General features: G+C 38.0%; 2 protein-coding genes across 2 annotated transcripts; both read left to right on the top strand.

Annotated features, from left to right (window-relative positions):
• Window positions 1-3,791: 3,791 nt before the first annotated feature.
• Window positions 3,792-6,736, top strand: LOC113313342 (F-box only protein 13-like). Its single transcript, XM_026562107.1, has 2 exons — window positions 3,792-4,710; window positions 5,149-6,736. Exon 2 carries the CDS (start codon window positions 5,201-5,203, stop codon window positions 6,524-6,526), a length of 1,326 nt encoding a protein of 441 aa, XP_026417892.1. The 5' UTR covers window positions 3,792-4,710; window positions 5,149-5,200; the 3' UTR covers window positions 6,527-6,736.
• An 846-nt stretch (window positions 6,737-7,582) lies between these two features.
• Window positions 7,583-8,912, top strand: LOC113313085. Its single transcript, XM_026561809.1, has 2 exons — window positions 7,583-7,729; window positions 8,367-8,912. The coding sequence occupies exons 1-2, from the start codon at window positions 7,583-7,585 to the stop codon at window positions 8,910-8,912; spliced, it is 693 nt and encodes a 230-aa protein (XP_026417594.1).
• Window positions 8,913-25,107: the final 16,195 nt, after the last annotated feature.

The following is a 25,107-nucleotide window of genomic DNA, read 5'->3' as shown; positions in this document are numbered from 1 at the left end:
CGAAGTGTTGAACAACGAGGTAAGGGCTGTTTGAAGGACTAAAACGTCTTTTAAACTGGGAAAATATGATAGGTGGCAGATAACTGCAGCAAACTTTCCATCCACCAAAAATTGTCAAATAAGGCCTAGTTTTGTAAGAAATAAAAAAACAGGCTTAGTTTTATAAACCATAAAAAATTCAGGCCTAGATTTGTAAAAAGCCTTTATTTATATCTGCTAACTGGGGTGTAATGTAAAGTAATACTTATAATTTCCAAATTGGAATGTTAAATTGTAACAAAATACCATGAAACAAAAGTAATTAACCTTCAAATAATGTTGTTATTACCCTTGAAACAAGGAAGATCAAAAGATGTGAAGTTCTTCTTTAATAATTTTTAAATTTCTCCCGATTCTAAGATTGGAAGCTAGAAGATAAAAGATACATCTCTTAGAAATTGAAATTTCTACCCCATTCCTCCTTCACGAATTGGAAATAACAAAGTGATGGAGGCTCTTCACTTATGAAGGATTTATGGTTCTTACACCACTTTTCTAAACAAGCAAAAACTAGAAGAGCTAGGGTTTAAACAATAAATACAATAGTAAACAAAAAGGACAAATATGAGAAATAAACGAAAGAAGAAGATAAACGAGTAATTACGAAACAAAAGGGCATAAATGGTATGTGTGAAATACCATTATACATTAGGGTGTCAGTTTACTACGAAGAGTACCAAAACTCGTATAAAACAAACTAGAAAGTATTCAAATTTTACCATGAGCATAAGGCAGGAAGTTCTCATTGGATATTGGAATTTTTTGGGCTCGGACAACTAACATGGGCCAGACAGGACAATCAATCCAGACTTTTGATCATTCCAATCTTCACTCCAACACCAATCCCAATATTAGGATCATTCCTCTCTTTAACCTTTAAAATTGTGACACAACATGTTCCAAATCTGGACAAACCGCTGTTGTCCCAGCTCTAACAAGGTCCGTTCTTCACAATTTTTTTGCAAAAAATTCTTTGTGAACCGTGTAAACAAACTACATGAAAACCGCGAACACAAATTCCACTCTCTAGGATGAAGAGAGAATGGTGCATCGAGCTGTCTGCATAGTTAAGGCTTAGTCTTATGGGATAGATTGGATGGAGAGATTGGGTGAAAAGTGTTGCAAATTCTGATAAAGCTGTTGGGAAAGTGTTGAAGGAAAATATAGATAGTTCTCTCTCCTAGCGATTGCTCGCAGGTGAAGTAGCTGCGAGATAGAAACGCCGAACCATTAGGCGCTCAAAAAGTTCCCCAAACGCCGAATGGAACGCCGCTGAAGGAAAATTCTGAAAATTAACGCTGGATGGTTCGGCGTTGGAAACCAACGCCGAATGGAACGGCGTGGGAAGCCAACGCCGAACCGTCCAGCGCTTGACCTTTTTTTTTTCCCCAACTCTTCCTGAACTCTATTTACGTTATGTTCCGATCGTATTTTGTTTCAAAATTTGGAAATTTCGCCTATGTTTTCCAGAATTCGATTTGTACATTGCAATTTATTTCAATCATACTTTGTTTAAAGAATTGGGTTTGTTTCAATCGTATTTTGTTTCAAAATTAGGAAATTTATGAAAGTAAAAATAGTCTTTTGAGGATTTATAATCTTCCATTACATTGCAAAACAATGTTACAATTTTTTTTTGACATTAAAATCCGACTAACTTAAAACATAAAAAATTACTTTCAAATTGAAATCCTACGAACATTAAGAAATACATTGAAATTGAAATCTTACTAGTAAATAACTTAAATTATCACTTTAGTTTAGGGGATAGGGTCCAAACCATAACGGGCTAAAATCTCGTTCTTCCATATTTTGTAGATGGGTCTCTCACATTCTTGTAATTCATCCAAGGGTTGTCGTAGGATTTTCATTTCCGAATCTCTTTGCTGCGTTTGTGCCAAGATTGTAGAGCTTTCCAAGTTCTTCCTTAGATACTCTTCCTCTCTTTCATATTTGGCCTCTCTTTGTGCTTGTGCGTTTTCAAGAAGATCGATGAGTTTATCCATTTTTTCATCTGATTTGTGCGATGCTTTAGCCTCACGAGCCCTTTTTTTTGCTTGATCTCTACCTTCACTTCTAACATCATCAGTTACTTCAAAAAAGAGCCTTCTGTTTGATAAATCAGAGGATTCAGAATTAGATAAACTTCTACCAAACCTTGCCATATTTTGGAAATCTTGATCCAAATTATCATCTTCATTTTCTTCAGTAGCTTGAGTTTGTTGACTAGGTTGCGTGGAAGTACCGACCCCATCATCATTATTCACCGCCGGGTTGTAATAGGGTTGATAAGTCTTCAATATCTGGAAAACCGAATCGTACTTCCAAAGTTTTCCAGCCGATGCTTCATAATTCTGCTTTCCACGATGATACTGGGAAAATAATAAAATGAAAAACTTAGAGAAAGAAAGAAAGAGAACAAAATGGAAGAAAGAAAATATTAAAAAATTATCATTCTTACATAATCCGCCCCGGTCATCCCCGTATGTTTGTTTCTGAAGTAAGGCCTAACAAAAAAAATATATTTCCTCACATCGGTTCTTATTGTGTTGCACTTTGTTTGCAATGCTTTTTTATCTCTTACGTTACCATCAGGACCCTTTCTTTTGTTGTACTCCTCAATAATCTTACTCCAAAATATTGCACCCTTTTTATCTTTTTCATGAATTGGATCGTTGCTTGCTATGACCCAACCATAAATTAGTGCCTCTTCTTCAGTTGTACTAAAGTGTGACATTTTTTGGTATGAAGTAGAGGAAGAAAATCAGAAATATGTGAAGTAGAGGAAGAAAATCAATGAAGAAGATAATCAATTGATTTTGATGTGAGGGATGAAGGTGAATTAGTATTCTATTTATAGGGAAGCTTGAAAAAATAGCTGTTAGGATTTTAAACGTATATGTAATCTTAGTCGTAGAAAAGACAACGGTCATCAGCATCCAAGGGCTGATACACTGAGCGCCGAATGGTTCGGCGCTCCATTTCCAGCCGTTGATCCACTAATTACAAGTTCTCGAATTCCCAACGCCGAACCGTTCGGCGTGGTCAATCTGGTTGACCAAGTCAAGCGCCAAACGGTTCGGCCCTTCACTAAGGAAGCCCAGCACTGCGGTTCTAGCATCGCCATAAGACTTAGTAGCTTTGCCTGGGTGAGCTGGATGGCCAATCTAGCGGCTAGATTGGCCACCCATAAGACTAAGCCTAAGAGTCCGAGAGATGTTTTATAATATCAAGTTTATAAGCTGGCAGACCAGACAGAAGAAGAATCAAACAGGAATCGACAAATCTGTGAACCCTGAAACAAACAAACAAACAAGTCATTCATTCAGAGGAAAGATGTATTGCTATCATCGTCACTACCAAGGAAGGCAGGAAGGAACACAAGAAAAACAACATCACGAGAAGAGGTATCGCAATTAACGGCTTTTGTTCTCTTTCCTTTTCCATTGTTTTATTATTGTTTACTGCTGCTACTATTTTATATTACATTTTAGGATAAAGAGAGAATGCAATGCAGTGATGCTGTTACTAGGTAGAGTTGCATACTTGCATGAGAGGGTGGGGGCATTGACTTTCTTCTTCATATTTTTTATGAACAAAGAATAAAAGCAAAAGATGACTGACCCCAAATGCCAATGCAAACGCAGTGTTGATAAAAGAGAGCAAATAGATTCCTCTAACGAGGTGAAGAACTGAAGAACATCAGAGAGAAGGGTTTCTTTTTTGCAGGATTATTAAAATGGTTATTATTTGCTGCTGGTTGCTTTACAAAGGTCAGCATACAAAGGTCAGCGAATGCCAACCATGCACACCACACACACGCCCCTTTGACATTTCTACTACATTGTTGTTCTCTTATCTTTAATTTGTTTCTTCTCTATCTCAATTCTATAATTCTTCTTGTGTAAAACGGAACAAAACCATAACCATCCTTTTCTTCCTTTTGTTTGGTTGGAGAAGGAACTCTTTCTGCTGCATTTTCTGAATTTCTGATTCCTCGGCTCTTTCTCTAGACTCTCTACTTTAACTTTAGCTTTGTTGTTTGTCTGTCAACGCAAAACAAAAAGAAGAAGTTTCCCCACATCTCCTCTCTTCTTCATCCTCAATTCCTCTTTTTCTCTTCTCTGCAATTCAACTTTACTCTCACAACCCACACGCACATACACACACTCTCTAAAAAGAAATCAAAAGAGAGTTGAAAAAAAGAAAATCACAAATCACATCCACAGTAGTATAAAAATCAAAGATGTGGTTCTCATTCTTTCTCAAGGAGAAATAGAGAATCAGCCAATTAGTACTAGTGGTGAATTTAGTGAGTAGAAAAGAGAAGGGTAGTAGTGCAAATCAATCTCATCAGATCATCATCATCATCATCATCATCAAACAGCAGCACCATCATTCTTCTCACTCTCTGTCTCTCCATTCGTCAGAACAGAGCCTCCTTTCTGGATCCCACTCTTTCATTAATTTACAAACAGACAAGAAGAAACAACAAACGTTTTTCTTTTTTCTTCCTCTCTTGTTTTTCGCGTCTCAGACTAATACTACTACTACTTCATTACCAAACACCATTAGCTAATCAGAGAGAAGAAATCACTTGATTGTTTCATCTTCTCATTCAATTTTATTCTCTGGGTTCCAAAGATTTGATTTTTTTTTCACTCTATAAAGGTAAATAATCAATCTCTATCTATCCCTGCTCTTTAGTTTAATTTCATTTTGATTAGATTAATTCTGGGTTTCAATTCTAAATCTGAAACAAAAAGAGATCAAAATAATGGGTTGTCAATGAAACTAGTACTAGTATTCCATTTTCAGTCTAGTTTGGTTGGCTACCAAAAACCAAATTAAGATTCCATTAAAGGTTGTCTCTTTGGACGGTTCTTCTACATCTTTCATTCCAGATGTTTTCTTCTAATTTACTTTTCCTTTAATTTTATTTATACCTATCTTCTTTGACTCTACTGTTTGCTTCCAAATTGAGAAATTTCATAGAAATATGCATTTTGAGTTGTTGATAAATGGGGGTTTCTAATTGGATTCCTTACTTCCAATACAAAGATTCCAATTTTGATTGCTCACTCCATTTCCCTTTGCTTTCATTTGCAGGTTTCATCCTATTCTCCCCAATACATAATCCAGAAAGACAAAGTACAGAAACATGGTGATTGAGCAAGCCCAGAGCAAGAAGAGGAAGTATAATCATGAAGAAAATGATCGGATGATGGGTTTTTCAATTGAAGACCAATTGAATCAAGATTTGCTAGAAAAAGTACTTTCATGGCTACCAACATCAAGTTTCTACCGTTCACGTTCAGTGTGCAAGAGATGGAATTCAGTTGCAGAGTCTGCATCTTTCAGGCTTGCTTGTCAACAAGTCCCCACCAGGGATCCTTGGTTTTTCATGGTTCATAATTCTCACCTTGATCAATCAACTGTATTCGATACTTTACAATCGAACTGGAAACATCTTAACAACAAGCGCCCAAGGCGTAATCGAGCAATCGAACAACAATCAATTGTGTCTGCTGATAGCAGCATCAGCAATGATTTGATTCCTGTGGCAGCTTCAGGTGGTTTGGTCTGTTTCCGGTCAACAGGTTCCTGTGCATTTGTCGTGTCCAACCCGGTCACTGGTGCTTCTCGAGAGCTTTCTGCGTTGCCTGCAACAGCGCAGAATCAAAACATTCATGCAATTGCTATGAATTCATCTTCCAGGCAATCTTACAGACTAGTGCTAGTCTCGGGTGAGCTACCGAATCTTGCGGTCAGTGTGTACGAATCGGGGAAAGATTACTGGGAAGAAGAGATTAAGCTAAAGAGTCAGAAGGCAGAGGGGAAGGCGGCTGACGGAGGAGAGGAAGACGATTCGACAGAAGCTACGGGTGGTGGTGGCGGAGATGAAGTGCTTTATTTCCTTAGCAAGACTGGAGATGTGGTGGCAACTAATATGCAGAGAAGTCCTTCGAAGCAGTATTCATCGGTCATAACCGTTAAAAATGGCGAAGAGATTATTTACTTTCTCAGCTCATCTGGAACTGTCGTAGCGTGCAACCTTGTTAAAGAGACATTCTTCGAGTACCCAAGGATGTTGCCAGTTTGTTACGAGTACTCAATCGATGTGGTCGAGTGTAGAGGCGAAATGTTGGTAGTTGTCTTGTCAGAGTTCCTCGAAACTGCAAGTCTCAGAGTGTGGAGATTTTCCGAAGAAGAGAAAGAAGAGAAGGATCGAACCTGGCGTCAGATTGCGGTAATGCCTCTGTATATGTCGCACGAATTGTATGGAAAGAAGGCGGATATCAACTGTGTGGGTTCAGGTGATGAGAAACTGATGATATGTGTGAATTCGAGTAAGGTTAGCAGGTACCTGATATGTGATCTGGAGACGAATGGCTGGACTGAATTGCCCAAGTGCGTCGTGGATGGAAAGCCGAAGGAATTCATGTCTGCATTCTCTTTCGAGCCTCGAATTGAAGCTTGTGTATGAGAAGAGATTGGACTCTGATGATTTTAGAGATTGTGTGGATTGATCTGTGTTTGTAGGTTTCGTTAACGATTTATTAGTCCCGGACTAGTGTGCCGCGGCTATTCTTAATTTTTATTGTTGATCATTGTTTCAGATTGAAAGCACAATTTCTTCGGTGGAGCAATGTGAATTTTCTCATATTATAATCTGATAATATTTTCATTTTTCTTATTTGGCCTATTTTTACTCAAAAAATCAAAAACTGAAAGTATAATTTTGAAGCTATAACTCAAAGAGCAGAACTGGGAATAAAAATTCAAAAAAAGTTCTCCTATCATCATTCCATTAACCCAATATTTTTTCTTTTTTACATAATATTCAATGAGACTGACAGTCATCTAATACTCTCTACATTAATGACTTGCCGAAAAATATACTATTGGCACTAAAACAGCCTGCCTTATTATGCATTTTCAAACGAATTATAGACAGATTCTGTAAACAAGAATAAGATCTAGCCTAGAGCAAAAAAAAAAAAAAAAAAAAAAAAAATCGGAAACAAATTTTTTTTCTTTTAAGGGCTCCGAGGGAGTGAAGGATATATATCTTCCTATTAGGAAATAATATATGAGAGTCTATATTTAGGAGATATGCACATTAAGTTGTGAGAGTCATATTATGAGAGTGTCTATGTTTAAAGTTTAATTTTAGTTAGGAAAGTGCCTTGAGTGGTCGTCAAGTTTGTGAACAATATAAATAGGCTGTTAAGCCATGAGAATTGATATACCAAATTATTATCAATGTAGTCTATTGCTTCCGCGCGTTTATGCTCTCCTCTCTCTTGCTCGATCCTTAAAATGGTATCAGAGCGAGGTGAGAGGAAGAGAGAGGAGATGAAGAAAGGTTCAAAGAAGTTAGAAGAGTTTCTTTTTTCCGTTTAGGGTTTACGTTAAAAAAGAAAAAAGTTGTTGTGGATCATGGAAGTGATGTTGTCGAAGCATGTGATGGATAAAATCAAGACAAGCTCGAGGCGATTTGGAACTGGAGAGAGCTTGAAGACGTTAGAAGCTAAAGAAGATGGTGATGCAACTCGGAGTTGGATCTGACGATGAAGCTGCGATGTTGATTATCGGAACTGTTGGGAACTCGAGCTGTGGTGATGATATGAAGCTCTCTGCCAATGTTAGTGACGAAACTGAACGACAAATTAATGGTGGTGCTCGAGTCTGTGGTGGTAAGTGAGGAAACGAATTTTTTTTATTTAAGGGCTCCGAGGGAGTGAAGGATATATACCTTTCCGATCATAAACCTTGAGCTGACAAAATATGCACAGTTTACCACCTTCAGTGGCGCTCATACTATATATTTAATCATGAGAAGTTCCTCCACTACGCAAAACCTTGAGTTGACGAAATTATGCACATATTACCCATATATACTCAATCATGAGAACGTCTATTTTCTGTTTGGATAGTTAAAACTCATGACCAAAGAATATGATGTGTACAGGATGGTTGAGATCACTTGATTGATTAATTTGATCTAAGAGTGTCCAAATGGTTGAGATGATGTACAGTAATTCTAAAGCATGATTTGAAAATCATCAACATAATGTGTTAACTCAAGATATGATACGTGTGTAAAATAACACACAGTATCCTGTTTCTCAAGCAATTGTGTTTTAGGAAATCAGTCTTAGTTAGGAAACATACCTTCTTTGCTGTTCAAGGAAGTTTGTGTATATAAACTTCTTGTATCTCGTCTGTAAAATATAAGTTCTGTTAATACAAAACACGTCCAGTCTCTTCTATCTTCTCTTCTAGTTAACCTATAGCTTATAGTTTTATCTTGGTATCATTAGGTTAGTCGATCATATTCAGTCATGTCTACAATCTCTTCTACCGTCTCTGTTGTTGCTACCTCTACCATGTCTTCTTTTCAATTTTCTCAACCCCATCACATGATCACTGTGAAGTTAGATGAAACAAATTACTCCTTATGGCGTGCTCAATTTCTCCCTTTTCTTCAAGGACATGACTTGGATGGTCATGTCATTGGTGAAACTTCATGCCCTACACCAACTCTTGCTGCTGATCTCCCAAACCCTGCATATCTTTCTTGGATAAAACAGGATGAACTCTTAGTTAGTTGGCTATTTTCTTCCCTTACCCTGGTTGTTTTTTATCATGTACATCGATTGACGACTTCTAAAGAAATCTGTTCGTCTCTGGAATATCTTTATGGCTCCAAATCTGATGCTCAAGTTCATCACCTTCACTGTGAGCTACGAGCATTACGGAAAGGCTCTCAAACTATGCGTCAGTACATAGATCGTGCTCGTAATCTTGTGGATAGTCTAGCAGCAGCAGATACCATTTTAACAGGGAGTTCCGTGGTAGGCTTCTAAAAGGTCCTAAAAATTATCCCCGGCAACGGCGCCAAAAACTTGGTGGGCCCGGAGAAGGGTGTAAAATTTAAGCGCAATGAAACGCGGGCCTACAGTAATACCGCAAGTGCACGGTCGTCGGTTGTAGCTCGTGCAAGTACGGGTCGATCCACAGAGATTGGGAGTGTTTTGTAGTGTTCTAGCTATTTGGGCTCTAAATTGCTATTGGGCTCTAAATTTGCTTTGGGCTTAGTGGGTTTGTTTGTAACAATGAAATGAACTGAGCTTGGGCTCAGTTGGTCTTGAAGTGCACTAGGCTTTGGGCCTTTGAATGATGAACTGTGAACTTGGGCTTTGATCTCTCAATTAGGCTTTTGATTAAGCCCACAGTTGACTGAATTGGGCTTTGAGCCTTAATCTAAACTGTGGCTGGGCCTTAATGAACTGGGCTGTGATTAAGTTCAGTGGACTGATGGGCTTTTGGTCTGCTGTGAGCCAAGCTCAGTTGCAGCAGCAGCAGTGGAGGGAAAGCAGTAGCAGCAGCAGTGGAAGCAGACAGCTGCAGCACAAAGCAAAGAAAGCAGCAGCAGCAGCAGTACTGCACAAGCAGTGGAAGGGAGGGCAACAACAGCAGGGTTGCAAGGCAAGGAGAAAATTTACAATGGAAGCAACACAGGGAAAAAGCAACAGCAACACAGGTCAAAAGGATTATGAACCAAGGCCTAAGCCAAGGGCAGGGAAGATGGTGAAACTAACAGTGGTGACAAAACAAGGCCAAAGCAGTGGCTCTAGGCATACAAATAGAATGGGAAGAGAATTAGCTTGCTATGAGCACTAATTTCTCCCAATGCTCAATCAACACAATGCATCCTAAGCATACAAATGGAATGGGAAAGAGAATTAGCTTGCTATGAGCACTAATTTCTCCCATTGCTCAATCAAAACAATGCTTCAAAGCTTCTAGCCTAACATTCCATCACTTCTTGACAATGAATTGAAACACAGTTGAGCATTTAAACTAACATTAACATTAAACAGAATTAACACTAACAGGATTATGCACTAGAAATTAACTAGAATTGAAGAAACTAAACATCACATCATAAAACTAAAATTGACTTCACACACATTAACAGAAATGAAATTGAACTCAAAACAACATACAACATCCAACTGTCAACTATGATAAAGAACTAGAATTGAAATTGCAAGTGGAACATGAACATAAAACAAAGCATCAAATTGAACTAAAACATGACAGTTGAGGTCCTGGCTAGTCCAGGCCTCTTAAGCATGAAACTGGCTAACCCAGTCTGCCTTTCTACACCACACCCATTCTCTATTTATAGTTACAAGCTTCAATTTCCCTAAATACCTAATTCCCCCAAAATTAGGGTTTGTTCTTCCCCAAATTACACAAAATAGAAATTAGGTTGTCTCAATTACCTAATCCATCGTGATAGTCGCAACCCATGATGCCAATTCTCTTTCTCTACCTCTCCATAGCCTTGTTGTCCTCGATTGATGACATGCAATCACTCTCACCAATTCCACACGTCACTGAGGTCGTGTGATGTTGATGAAGGGATTGAAAATCATCATGGATAGTTGGTGGTGAAGGTGGGTTGCGTTTGTAAGGTGATTTGGTGGAGGTTAGGTGGTAGAGATGGTGGTGACAGAGGTGGAGAAGGTGGTGGTGTACGGTGGCGGACGTGGGTTTTCTGCAGAGGAATGGGGGAGAAGATGGAGGAGAGATCGATATGGGTTAGGGTAGGGAGCTGTTTGGTTTAGGGTATAGTGTTCGGTCACTATGGTGTGTAGCGGGATCATCGAGTTCGATGTTTGGCGAATCTCGACCGTGGGATGTGGAGATGAAAGATCAATCTGACGGTGAGATGAAGTGGATCCTGCAGAGACCGTTGGATTATACAATACAACAAAATTAACGACACCAGATGGAGTTAGGTGTTGTAGTGTTAAGCGGAAGTATCGAGATTTGATGAACAGGCATAGGAGCGACCGTAGGATTCAACTGCAATCTAATCTGATGGCTTGGAATTTAGGCACTATGGTGTTTGATAGGATCTTCAGATTTTGATGCGCGATGAAGGAGCGACCATCGGATGATGAGATGGATCCAATCCGACGGCTGAAGATGGAGGCGGTTTTGGTTATAGAAAATGGGTTTGGGTAAGGGTTTTGGGCCTTGGGTATGCCAAGCCCATATCTTCTTTAAGAGCAATTCTTCCTTCTTGAGCCCATATCTAGTCTTTTGGGCTTATGCGCACCATTCTTCGCGGCTTCCTTGCGTAATTCCTCCCGGCTTTTCACCACTTTTCTGCTCTTTTTCGCTCCGCGACTCATCCGAACTTTATTTATTACCTAAAAATACAAAATTAATTAATAAAAATATTTATTCTCGAAAACAATGAAAATACAGAATATGAGATAAAATGTAGAATTAATGCACAAAAGATGAGTTAAATGCCAACAAAAGGGGATAGATATATACATTATTTGGCACTCATCAAATACCCCCAAACCTGAATTTTACTTGTCCTCAAGTAAAACAAAACTAAGGAAATCCTAACTATACCACTGTCGCTGGTCTCTCGAATGCATTTAGCGTATGCACTAAGCCTTTTAAACCACTAAGTGTCCCTAGTGGACGAGTTGAAGTCTCGTGAAGGTTTGCTTAGAACGTACCTACAAAGTTCTAGGTCAAAATATAAGCTCATATTCCATCAAATGTGACATGTGCAAAACAGTTTAAGCTCACAGCAAAATGGAGATGTCAATCTAGGTATCGAAGGCACAATCCTAGCACTGATAACAAAAAAAGACATGTGATAAGAGTGTAAAGTGTATCTACACATGTGTAAAGAAAGATCTGAAGTTATGACTACTAATCACCAAGAGATAGTTTCTCAGGCTAAGAACTGAGGTCGAAATCTAGGTAGCTGTCCGGACTTTACGAGAATTGTGAATGAGTTGGAGGTATTTCACAATTACTCGCGTTGTACATCAATGGCATACACCCTCCTTGCTTATTACAATGAAACAACAAAATGACTATTTACATGACTCTTATTTACATTGACTACTCTCTTTTATTTTTGGAACAAGAGATGATGGAATTGATAAATACTTGATTTTTTTTGTATTTTTCTGATATATATATATATATTTTTTATTTTTATTTTTTTACATAAGGAAACACTTTTGATACATATACAAAAGGAAACAAAAAATTACATGACACTTTGCAAGAGGTAGCCCTTTTTGATGCACCCAGTTAAATTCGATGGTTGTTTTTCTTAATGTAACCTCCACCTTCTATCCCAACCAACCAAAGAACAAGCTAGTCAAGTTTCGTTCAGTATTCTAAAGTGATTGGCAATCGTAACTTCCTATCAAACACCTTGAAGATCGAGGCCATACATGTATTGGTAGATCGTGCGCGTGCAAATTTCTTATCACTATGTGAATTGTGCTAGAATCAGGGTGCCTAAATATCTAGACTAAGACTCCTAATAATTACATATTTGCACAAGAGTCAACATTTCAAGGTAAATGAGCTCCATTTTTATGATTTTTCATTTTTTTAATTTTTTATTTTGATTTTTCAATTTTTTTGGAATTTTTTCAATTTTTTCAAAAAGATGGAGTTTGATTTCAATTATAGCATATTATCGTGGTATCTACTCTATACCCCCAAACCTAAACTAAACATTGTCCTCAATGTTTCAAAATATGGAAAGAATTAAAATGCAACATATGGAAAGGGACATGCTGAGTAGAGTAAAAGGAGAGAGAATAACCGATTTCGGCGAAAGCAGAATTAAAACTCCGTTATCCAAGGTAAAACTCCAACATATTCGGAGTCACAATGGATGAGCACAAAATATATACAAAAGGAATTTTAACTAACACATTATCTACAAGAAAATTTGGTTTTTAATGGGATTGGACTTTTTGGAAAAATTTGGTTTTGTTGGGAAAAAGAAAATTTTTGGTTTTTAGGGAAACATTTGGAAAACTTTGGTTTTTATGGGAGAAATTTTTGGTTTTTGAAATTGGGAGCAAAAGAAATTTTTTTTTTTTTTTTTTTTTTAAGAAAGAATAAAATGAAGAAAATAAAATTTGGTTTTTGAATGAGAGAAAAGTAAAAAAAAAAATTTAATTTAATTTTTTTTTTTTTTTTTTTAATTTTAAGAACAATAAAATGAAGAAAATAAAATTTGGTTTTTGAAATGGGAGCAAGCCCACTGTTGGTCCTCTAATGGAATGGGAGGAAGGCTGCGGCCCACGAAACACTAAGTTTTAATTTTGAAAGTTTAATTTGGCCCAGTTGGTTAAGGCCCGACGTTTGTTTTAAAACTTTGGTTTCGAGGTCCACTCTTGAGTGGAAACAAGCCCACAATCGGTTACAAGCTCAGCTGGTTTTAAACCCAGAGTCCAAAATACAAGTCCAATGAAAGAATTTAAACAAGCCCACAAATTAAACAAACAAGCCCACAAATAAATTATTACAAACCCAACAGAAAATAAGAGAAGCCCAAAAATTGGCTTTAATATTACAAGCCCACAATTAAAAAAATTGGAAGCCCACAATTCGGGTTCTCTTAAATGGGTTACCTTTTAAGCACAGCCCAGCTGCTCTGATATTGTTGCAAAAACCCAGTTGGGTTTTGGTTCTTTTCCTTGGTGGCGTCCCAGCAGAGGAAAAACTGGTTCAGAACGGCAGGTCCAACAGCAAATGAAGTGAAGCAGATGCAGATGCAAATGCTATGCAGTGAAATGCAAAATAGCTAAGAAAACAACAAGAAAAACACAGCACCAATCCCCGGCAGCGGCGCCAATAACTTGGTAGGCTTCTAAAAGGTCCTAAAAATTATCCCCGGCAACGGCGCCAAAAACTTGGTGGGCCCGGAGAAGGGTGTAAAATTTAAGCGCAATGAAACGCGGGCCTACAGTAATACCGCAAGTGCACGGTCGTCGGTTGTAGCTCGTGCAAGTACGGGTCGATCCACAGAGATTGGGAGTGTTTTGTAGTGTTCTAGCTATTTGGGCTCTAAATTGCTATTGGGCTCTAAATTTGCTTTGGGCTTAGTGGGTTTGTTTGTAACAATGAAATGAACTGAGCTTGGGCTCAGTTGGTCTTGAAGTGCACTAGGCTTTGGGCCTTTGAATGATGAACTGTGAACTTGGGCTTTGGTCTCTCAATTAGGCTTTTGATTAAGCCCACAGTTGACTGAATTGGGCTTTGAGCCTTAATCTAAACTGTGGCTGGGCCTTAATGAACTGGGCTGTGATTAAGTTCAGTGGACTGATGGGCTTTTGGTCTGCTGTGAGCAAAGCTCAGTTGCAGCAGCAGCAGCAGTGGAGGGAAAGCAGTAGCAGCAGCAGTGGAAGCAGACAGCTGCAGCACAAAGCAAAGAAAGCAGCAACAACAGCAGTACTGCACAAGCAGTGGAAGGGAGGGCAACAACAGCAGGGTTGCAAGGCAAGGAGAAAATTTACAATGGAAGCAACACAGGGAAAAAGCAACAGCAACACAGGTCAAAAGGATTATGAACCAAGGCCTAAGCCAAGGGCAGGGAAGATGGTGAAACTAACAGTGGTGACAAAACAAGGCCAAAGCAGTGTCTCTAGGCATACAAATAGAATGGGAAGAGAATTAGCTTGCTATGAGCACTAATTTCTCCCAATGCTCAATCAACACAATGCATCCTAAGCATACAAATGGAATGGGAAAGAGAATTAGCTTGCTATGAGCACTAATTTCTCCCATTGCTCAATCAAAACAATGCTTCAAAGCTTCTAGCCTAACATTCCATCACTTCTTGACAATGAATTGAAACACAGTTGAGCATTTAAACTAACATTAACATTAAACAGAATTAACACTAACAGGATTATGCACTAGAAATTAACTAGAATTGAAGAAACTAAACATCACAGCATAAAACTAAAATTGACTTCACACACATTAACAGAAATGAAATTGAACTCAAAACAACATACACCATCCAACTGTCAACTATGATAAAGAACTAGAATTGAAATTGCAAGTGGAACATGAACATAAAACAAAGCATCAAATTGAACTAAACCATGACAGTTGAGGTCCTGGCTAGTCCAGGCCTCTTAAGCATGAAACTGGCTAACCCAGTCTGCCTTTCTACACCACACCCATTCTCTATTTATAGTTACAAGCTTCAATTTCCCTAAATACCTAATTCCCCCAAAATTAGGGTTTGTTCTTCCCCAAATTACACAAAATAGAAATTAGGTTGTCTCAATTACCTAATCCATCGTGATAGTCGCAACCCATGATGCCAATTCTCTTTCTCTACCTCTCCATAGCCTTGTTGTCCTCGATTGATGACATGCAATCACTCTCACCAATTCCACACGTCACTGAGGTCGTGTGATGTTGATGAAGGGATTAAAAATCATCATGGATAGTTGGTGGTGAAGGTGGGTTGCGTTTGTAAGGTGATTTGGTGGAGGTTAGGTGGTAGAGATGGTGGTGACAGAGGTGGAGAAGGTGGTGGTGTACGGTGGCGGACGTGGGTTTTCTGCATAGGAATGGGGGAGAAGATGAAGGAGAGATCGATATGGGTTAGGGTAGGGAGCTGTTTGGTTTAGGGTATAGTGTTCGGTCACTATGGTGTGTAACGGGATCATCGAGTTCGATGTTTGGCGAATCTCGACCGTGGGATGTGGAGATGAAAGATCAATCTGACGGTGAGATGAAGTGGATCCTGCAGAGACCGTTGTATTATACAATACAACAAAATTAACGACACCAGATGGAGTTAGGTGTTGTAGTGTTAAGCGGAAGTATCGAGATTTGATGAACAGGCATAGGAGCGACCGTAGGATTCAACTGCAATCTAATCTGATGGCTTGGAATTTAGGCACTATGGTGTTTGATAGGATCTTCAGATTTTGATGCGCGATGAAGGAGCGACCATCGGATGATGAGATGGATCCAATCCGACGGCTGAAGATGGAGGCGGTTTTGGTTATAGAAAATGGGTTTGGGTAAGGGTTTTGGGCCTTGGGTATGCCAAGCCCATATCTTCTTTAAGAGCAATTCTTCCTTCTTGAGCCCATATCTAGTCTTTTGGGCTTATGCGCACCATTCTTCGCGGCTTCCTTGCGTAATTCCTCCCGGCTTTTCACCACTTTTCTGCTCTTTTTCGCTCCGCGACTCATCCGAACTTTATTTATTACCTAAAAATACAAAATTAATTAATAAAAATATTTATTCTCGAAAACAATGAAAATACAGAATATGGGATAAAATGTAGAATTCATGCACAAAAGATGAGTTAAATGCCAACAAAAAGGGATAGATATATACATTATTTGGCACTCATCATTCCGTCACTGTCTCTTAGCTGGCTTGGACAGCACCTATGATGCTATTGTAACATCATTAACCACCACGATGAATTCGATGTCTGTTGAAGATTTTCTCACCTTCCTCCTGACGTTTGGACTGCGTATTGATCAACAGACAAAGCTGTCCAACTCTCAGCCAGTTGCTAATCTTGCTGCCCAGAATCAACAATCCTCGTATAGATTTTCTTCACTAACTGGATCTTCTTCAGCACCCAACTCTCAGTTCTCTTCCTCTCGCCCTACTGGTAACCAAAGAAATCAGAATCAACATGGGCCTGCTCCGCTTGAAAATCAACGTGGGCCTATGAACTTTGATTCTTCTTCTATTCACTGTCAACTTTGTGGGCGTAAAAATCATGAGGCCCAGGACTGCTGGAACCGTTATGACAAGATTTTTCGACCACCTAGGCGTCAACCACCATCCTCTGCACCTTGGGCTTATGCTGCTTATGGACCTGGGATTCTACCCTCACCTTCTTGGACGCCTGACAGTGGTGCTACAGATCACATTACCAATGATTTTTCTCGTCTTCAATTTCCTACTGAGTACACTGGTCCTGATCAAATTCAGATGGGTAATGGTTCTTTTATACCAATTTCTAATGTTGGTTCCTCTATTTTAGGGACTCCCAACCGTAAGTTGCAGCTTCGTAATGTCCTCTTTGCACCCCATATCTCTCATAATCTCTTATATGTTTTTCGTTTCACTACTGATAACAATGTCTTATTTGAATTTCATCCAAATTTTTGTCTTGTGAAGGATCGATGTACCGGGAAGGTTCTTCTTCGCGGCATTAGGAAGGGTGGTCTCTATCAACTTGATGTTTCATCTCTAATTCCTTAGGCTTGCATAGGAGAACGTGCTAGTTTACAAGCCTGGCATGCTAGAATGGGTCATCCAATGATGCGCACAGTTCGCAAAGTTAATTCTCAGTTCTCTCTTCCAGTTTCAAACCAAACTATTAGTTTTTGTTCTTTTTGTCATGAGCATAGAAGTCATAAATTACATTTTCAATCCAGTACAACAGTTTATTTGAGTCCATTAGATTTAATTCTCTCCGACGTATGGGGACCCTCTCATATTTTATCTAATGAATGATATAAATATTATGTTATATTTATTGATGTGTATAGTCGTTTACTTGGATGTTTCCTATGTCTCAAAAGTATGACGTTTTCTCTATATTTTTCTTGTTTCAAAAGCATGTTGAAAATCTTTTTAGTCGAAAGATAAAAATATTTCAATCTGATAATGCTTCTGAGTATCGCAAACTCACTCCACACCTCCAAGAACTTGGAATTTTTCATCATTTTTCACGTCCACATACTTCTGAACAAAATGGTTTAGTTGAACGTCGTCATCGTCCTATTCGTGAAACTGGTCTTACTATTCTCAATATGGCCTCTGTTCCGTCCTCATATTGGTATGATTCTTTTTACACTGCTTGTTATTTGACGAATCGTGTCCCTTCGACTTTTGTTAATAATTCTTCTCCATATGAAGCTCTTTTTGGTATTCCGCCTGATTACACTTCTCTTCGTGTATTTGGTTGTCTATGCTATCCTCACTTGCGTTCGTATGGGTCTCATAAAATGGATGCTTTATCTTCTCCTTGTGTTTTTATTGGCTATAGTCCATCCCATAAGGGTTATAAGTGTCTTCATATTCCTACGGGTCGAATATACATCAGTCGACATGTTATTTTTGGTGAGACTACTTTTCCCTTTGCATCCGCTTCATCACCTTCGCCGACGTCGACTTCTTCACAGCTAACTCCGTCCTTGCCTGTTATTCATAATATTGCACCGTCATCAGCGTTTGTTAATCATGAAACGTCATCAGTCAATCATGAGCCGCCACCTGCTGTTATTTCCCAGACGACAATATTTGTTCTCAATCATCAGCCGCCAGCACCTGTTTCTCATCAGCCGCCAGCACCTGTTTCTCATCAGCCGACAGTGTCTGCTCTTGTCCCTCTTCCGCCGCCATCAATCTCTGATAATCATCAGCTACAGCCGCCGACAGCACCTGATGCTGCAAATTCGGCGCCACATGTCCATGATTCTTCCAATCATCAGCTACAGTTGCCGACATCTTCTTTGGTCTCTGAACCAGACATAGTTCAGACGTCTACCTCTGCTGTTGCGTCTGTAACTCCAACAGTACCTTCTCCTACCACACGCCCAATGACTACAAGGGCTAAAGATGGTATTTTAAAACCAAATTTAAGATATGCTCTCATATGTGATTCAGCTCTTGAACCTACTTGTATTTCTCAAGCTCATAAGGATCCTGAATGACGTACATCATCTGACAACGAGGTCAATGCATTACTCCGAAATGGTACTTGGTCCTTAGTTCCATATCATCCTTTTATGAATGTTATTGGTTGTAAGTGGGTTTTTCGAATCAAACGTAATCTTGATGGTACAGTTGCGCGTCGTAAGTCTCGCCTGGTTTCCAAAGGATACAATCAACAATAGGGGATTGATTACTCTGAAACGTTTAGTCTGGTTGTTAAACCATGTACTATACGCATTATTCTTACATTGGATTTGTCTTTCCAATTGGACCATTCATCAACTTGATGTGCAGAATGCTTTTCTTCATGGAGAACTTAAAGAAGAAGTGTACATGAAAAAACCTCCAGGTTATGTTGATTCTCGTTTTCCTACACATGTTTGCAAATTACATTGTTCTCTTTATGGACTTAAACAGGCTCCTCGTGCATGGTACCACAGACTTAGCAACTTTTTGTTGCAAATTGGGTTTGTTACTTCCAAGTGTGATTCGTCCTTGTTTATTTATAATGGGACTCATGGCGTTATCTATTTGTTGGTCTATGTGGATGATATCATCGTCACTGACTCTAGTACTACATGTATTTCTTCTATTCTCACTCGTTTACAACAAGAATTTGCAATTAAAGATCTTGGTCAATTATCTTATTATCTTGGAATTGAGGAAATTCGTACTTCTTCGGGGTTATTTCTTTCTCAACAAAGTTATGCTCATGATCTTCTTATTCGAGTCAAAATGGATGGAGTCAAACCAATTACTATTCCGCTGAGCACTTCTGTTGATATTTTTTCTGATCGTAGTACTTTATTAACGGATGCTACTGAATATCGTATCATAGTTGGAGCTTTGCAATATTTAACTTTTACTCATCCAGATCTTGTGTTTGTTGTCAATAAAGTTTGTCAATTTATGCATGCTCCTACAGAATTTCACTGGAAATTAGTCAAACGTATTCTTCGTTATCTCAAGCATACGAGTACATTTGGTATACTCCTTAATCCATCCCCCTCTTTACAACTATCTTTCAGTGCATATACTGATTCTGATTGGGCTGGTTCTCTTAATGATCGTCGTTCTACAAGTGCATATTGTATCTATTTAGGTGGTAACATTATTTCTTGGAGTGCTCGTAAACAAAAAACTGTTTCTCATTCTAGTACTGAAGCTGAATATCGGGGACTTGCCATTGTTACTGCCGAAATTATGTGGATTCAGTCACTTATTTCTGAGCTTCGTATATCCACATGCTCTCCTCCAATATTATGGTGTGACAATCTTGGTGCAACCTATCTCACAGTTAATCCTATATTTCATGCTCGGACGAAACATATAAAAATTGATTATCACTTTGTTCGTGATCAAGTAGCTTCCAAGATTCTTGATGTCCGTCTTATATCCTCTAAATATCAAATTGCGGATATTTTTACTAAACCACTCTCAAAAGATCGGTTTTCTCTTTTAAGGTTCAAGCTAACGGTTCAGGATAACCCGTTACGCTTGCGGGAGGGTGTTAATTCAAGATATGATACGTGTGTAAAATAATACACAGTATCTTGTTTCTCAAGCTATTGTGTTTTAGGAAATCAGTCTTAGTTAGGAAATCAGTCTTAGTTAGGAAACATACCTTCCTTGTTGTTCAAGGAAGTTTGTATATATAAACTTCTTGTATCTCGTCTGTAAAATATAAGTTCTGTTAATACAAAACACGTTCAGTCTCTTCTATCTTCTCTTCTAGTTAACCTATAGTTTATAGTTTTATCTTAATGTAGTATGTAAGTTTTTCTCAGCTTGGTGTCAAAAAAATAAAGAATTTCCCAGATTCAAATACTGGATTCAACCGTAATCATGTCAATCAAAATTAAGTTTGTAGTGAAGGATGCTGATTTGAGCTATTCGATTGATTCATATAGATACTTAAAATACCTCTGGTGCAAACTTGATAAATGACTCTAATTCTGTCTTGGTTAGCCCTTTGATGATAAACGATCATCCAATGATTTAACAAATAGACGTTGCTCTTACCACCATGAGCATTCCAATCACTAGAATGACTAAGGGACCTTACGAAATCTAGCTTAGATGGGAAACATGTCCTCCTTAAGGCTTCAAACCCCTTTGCATAGTAACAAGTCACAACATACTTCACCTTGTTGGGTGCAATAATCAAAAACAAAGAAAAATCAAATAAGCAAAAGTTATTGATACTTAGCTCCTTCATAATGGAAGTGATTGCTTTGACGAAACGAACAAGCTCCCCATATCTCCGAAACAACAACAGGGCAAAAACTTTGGAAAACAGAGTGAGTCGCGTGTTCAACACGCTGTCCTTAAGACATTAGCGCCCGGTTACACTCAAGAGTGATGTTACATCCATCACAGGACGGATATCTCCAGGATAAAACACCCTAATACATATACTACTAGCATATATAGTAGATGCTCAACTTGAGCTTGGCAACTCGAAAAAATATTAAGGAAAATTGCGAATCCTAAAGCAATACAAAATATTTTCCCTTGGGGGTCTCTCTAAAATGTAGAGAATCCCCTTGGGGGTCTCTCTAAAATGTAGAGAAACCCCTTTCCCATGTTTTCCCTTAGGGGTCCCTCTAAAAATATAGAGCAACCCCTTTCACATATAGGTGTCCCTCTAAAATATAGAGCAACCCCTTTTTCCATATCTCTTTTACAAAAGTAGTGAACTTGTTTATATAATTGACAAATTCAACTTAAGATGAAAAACTCCTCGATGTGGGACTAAAATGTTTATATAGTCTCTTAAAACTACTAAAACTTGTAAACTCCATAATGTGGGACTAATAAGTTTCATTCACAAAATAAAACAATAAATTATAATTTTTATTAAAACTTTAAAAAATCATTGTTTTATTAATCGTTTTCCAACAATCCCCCACATGAATGAAAACTCAATAAAACGTGAAAAACACAGATAGATCTTGGTAAATCAACAACCCAATCTCACGACCCGAACTGACTGAACAAACAAACATATCGTGCATGTTGAATTCATACTATCCTTTTCAACGTCCTCTCCTTCACACAACAGTGTGTTGATCCTAGGGTCATACTATGGATTGCATAAATCATAATAGTATAGAGAGCTTTCATCTTTAGTTTGTCACAAGTTAGACTAAAGGTTTCTTTCACCAAAGTGAAAAACCATGAACTAGTGAACCCTTAGTGACCCTTAGTTCCTAAGAACTAGTCATACCAAGACCATAAAAATAACATAAAACTCATTTTCTCAAAATAATTTAAAAAAAGATAAAAACGAAAAACAGGAAATATCATTATAGGCAGAGGTGTCCATGAGGTCTTGAACCTTTGCTTAGTGAGAGATTACATGAACTACTTGCTAGACAGTGAACGTGATATCTTGAACTGCTAGCGTTTGGTGTAATCCGCGATAATAACCACTCATGATATCTCCAAGGTTGCTGCCAAGCTCGTGCCGTTGTGTCCGTTTTGGCCCTGGACGTATCTTGTTTCTCAGAATGCTCTAGAGAATCAGCTCATATTCTTATAGGAAGCGACCCACTTCCTCATTCAGATAGGTGAATTCCATCAAGAGTATCTATTGATACACCCCACTTCAATCTTAAATTGAAACTATAGAACTCATTAAGACTTATTAAAAAGTCATCCTCCACATGCAGTCACACTATCACGTCTACACCATAGGGAAGGGACATAGAATGAATTTCTCTGATAGTGTTTACCTTTACCCACCACAAATTAGTTTCTCATTCAAAACCTTGATCATGGGATCTCCAGTTAGCAAGGTTGAGTATCCTTCATGGCAAGTGTAATATATGAGCTTAATCCCCAACCCCCTCGATGCATTTTTAACTATCTCTTTGTAAAAACCTTTCGTCAAAGGTTGCGCGAAATTCTCCTTGGACTTTAGCCAATCAATGGAAATAACGCCGATTGAGATTAGTTCTTACTTAGCTTTAATTATTATAGCTTGGCTAACACAATGTATAGATATAGCTGGCACAGGCCTGTGCCAGAGAGGAATGTCTTCTAAAAAGCATCTTAGGCACTCGCCCCCCTCTCGTGATTTATCTAACGCAATACTCTCAGATTCCATAATGAATTGAGAAATATATGTTTGTCTGAAAATCTTTCAGAAACAAACCCTCTTGCTAGAGTGAAAACATATCCACTCGTAGACTTAGACTCCTCTGAGTCAACTATTCAGTTTGCATCACAAAGTCCCTCAAGGACAACAATATACCTTTCATAAATAAAACAAAAGGGAATAGAGTATTTTAGGTACCATAATACTCTACTAATCGCATCCCAATGCTCTTGTTCTGGACAACAAGTATATATACTTAACTTACTCACAATATAGGCAATGTCTGGACTCTTACAGTTCATTAAATTCATCAGACATCCTAGAAATCTTGAGTATTCAAGTTAAGATATTCCATTACCCTTATTTTTCTTGAATTTACAAGAATAATCGTACGGAGTACAGGCATGCTTACAATCAGACTGATTGTATCTCATAAGCACAAATTCAACACAATGAGAATGACTAAGATTATAAAAGTTTGTTTATCTTCTAATCCTCATCCCTAAGATTACATCAAAAGGGCGTAAATCTTTCAAGTCAACGTCCTCATTCAGTGCATGTTTTTAGTGGAATTAATCACATCTATGTTTGTATCAAGTATAAGCATATCATTAACATACACGCATACAATAACACATGCATCCTTAACAAGTTACTTTTTAATATACTTGTGATATTCATTAACTTAAATCCACTACTCATTATCACATGATCAAATTTTTCATGTCACTGTTTACGTGTTTATTTGAAAACCACGCAAAGATTTGTTCAACTTACAAACTTTGTCTTCACAACCTTTACAATCAGACTGATTGTATCTCATAAGCACAAATTCAACGCAATGAGAATGTCTAAGATTATAAAAGTTTTTTTATCTTCTAATCCTCATCCCTAAGATTACATCAAAATGGCCTAAGTCTTTCAAGTCAACGTCCTCATTCAGTGCATGTTTTTAGTGGAATTAATCACATCTATGTTTGTATCAAGTATAAGCATATCATTAACATACACGCATACAATAACACATGCATCCTTAACAAGTTACTTTTTAATATACTTGTGAGATTCATTAACTTAAATCCACTACTCATTATCACGTGATCAAATTTTTCATGTCACTGTTTACGTGCTTATTTGAAAACCACGCAAAGATTTGTTCAACTTACAAACTTTGTCTTCACAACCTTTCACTACAAAGTCCTTAGGTTGGTCTATGTAAATTTCTTTATCTAATTCACGGTTTTAGAAAAGTTGTCTTAACATCTATCTGATGTATCTCCAAGTTGTTTATGGCAGCGATATTAATTAGCATCTCAAAAGAAGTAATTATCGTCACAAGTGAATAAGAATCAAGGAAATCTACACCTTCTTTTAGTTTATATCCTTTAGATATCACTCTAGCCTCATATTTTTTCCACAGTTCCATCTACCTTACGTTTCCTCTTAAAGACTCATTTACATCCTATGGTCTTACTCCCTGGAGGTAAACTAGCAAGCTCCCAAGTCTGGTTCTGACGGAATGAGTCCATTCACTAAATGAAGCTTCTTACCATAATGGGGTTTCAGTAGATATCAAGGCTTCTTTACAAGTCTGGGGCTCAGACTAACCTAGGTATGTTATGAAGTCGGTTTCATAAGAAGTCTCAAGTCTAATTATTTTACTACTCTTTGGCTCAACATCAACTTCATCTTCCTTTAAAATAAGTTATGACTATTTGAAAATAAATCTAGGGGATCAACAATACATCTCTAATGAGGTACAAGTTTAGAAAAAACATGTTCAGAGAACTCAGCATCCCTAGATTCTGTAATAATATTCACACCAAAGTCAGAAAAAAATCAGAACACACAACCAAAAATCTATTTGTAGAAGTATACTCAACATACCTTATACGAAAACACAATCAACATTTTTGGTTTCAATCTAGTTCCTTTAGGAAGAGGAATTACAATCTTAGTCAAACACCCGAAACTTTGACGCATTCATAAGAAGGTCATCTACCTTTCCATAAACCATATGGACTTTCATCTGATCCTTAAAAGGGTACTTTATTCAGGATATACTAGTTAAGAGGACTGTCTCCCCCACAAGGCCGCATGTAATCCTGAACTAATCAACATGGAGATTATCATCTCCTTAAGGATATGGTTGTTATGATTCAAGGCTTCTAATTGGTTTTGAACTTTAAGTTTATACATCTTAAGGATTCTAAGGCATCATCCTTATCCCTAACCAAGTATACAAGATAGTACCTCGTACAATCATCTACGGAAGTTATAAACCATATTTCACCACTGAGGTTTTGGGTTGAGCTCATGTCAACTAGGCCTGACTGAATTAATTCTAAGGTGGTAGGCTCTTAAAGATGTAGAAAATAAGAGTAACAGAAAGCCTA

The sequence above is a fragment of the Papaver somniferum genome, chromosome 9 (genome assembly GCF_003573695.1).
Source record: "Papaver somniferum cultivar HN1 chromosome 9, ASM357369v1, whole genome shotgun sequence".
In the NCBI taxonomy this organism is placed as follows: Eukaryota; Viridiplantae; Streptophyta; class Magnoliopsida; order Ranunculales; family Papaveraceae; genus Papaver; species Papaver somniferum.
Note: the sequence above shows the minus strand (reverse complement) of the source record. Positions and strands in the feature narration are given on the sequence as shown.

Excerpts from the sequence above, each read along its gene's own strand:
- LOC113313085 (XM_026561809.1), top strand. The coding sequence starts at position 7,583 with ATGGTGATGCAACTCGGAGTTGGATCTGACGATGAAGCTGCGATGTTG. Across the intron at positions 7,730-8,366 it reads AAATTAATGGTGGTGCTCGA|GTTAGTCGATCATATTCAGT; the intron begins GTCTGTGGTGGT and ends TGGTATCATTAG.
- LOC113313342 (XM_026562107.1), top strand. The coding sequence starts at position 5,201 with ATGGTGATTGAGCAAGCCCAGAGCAAGAAGAGGAAGTATAATCATGAA.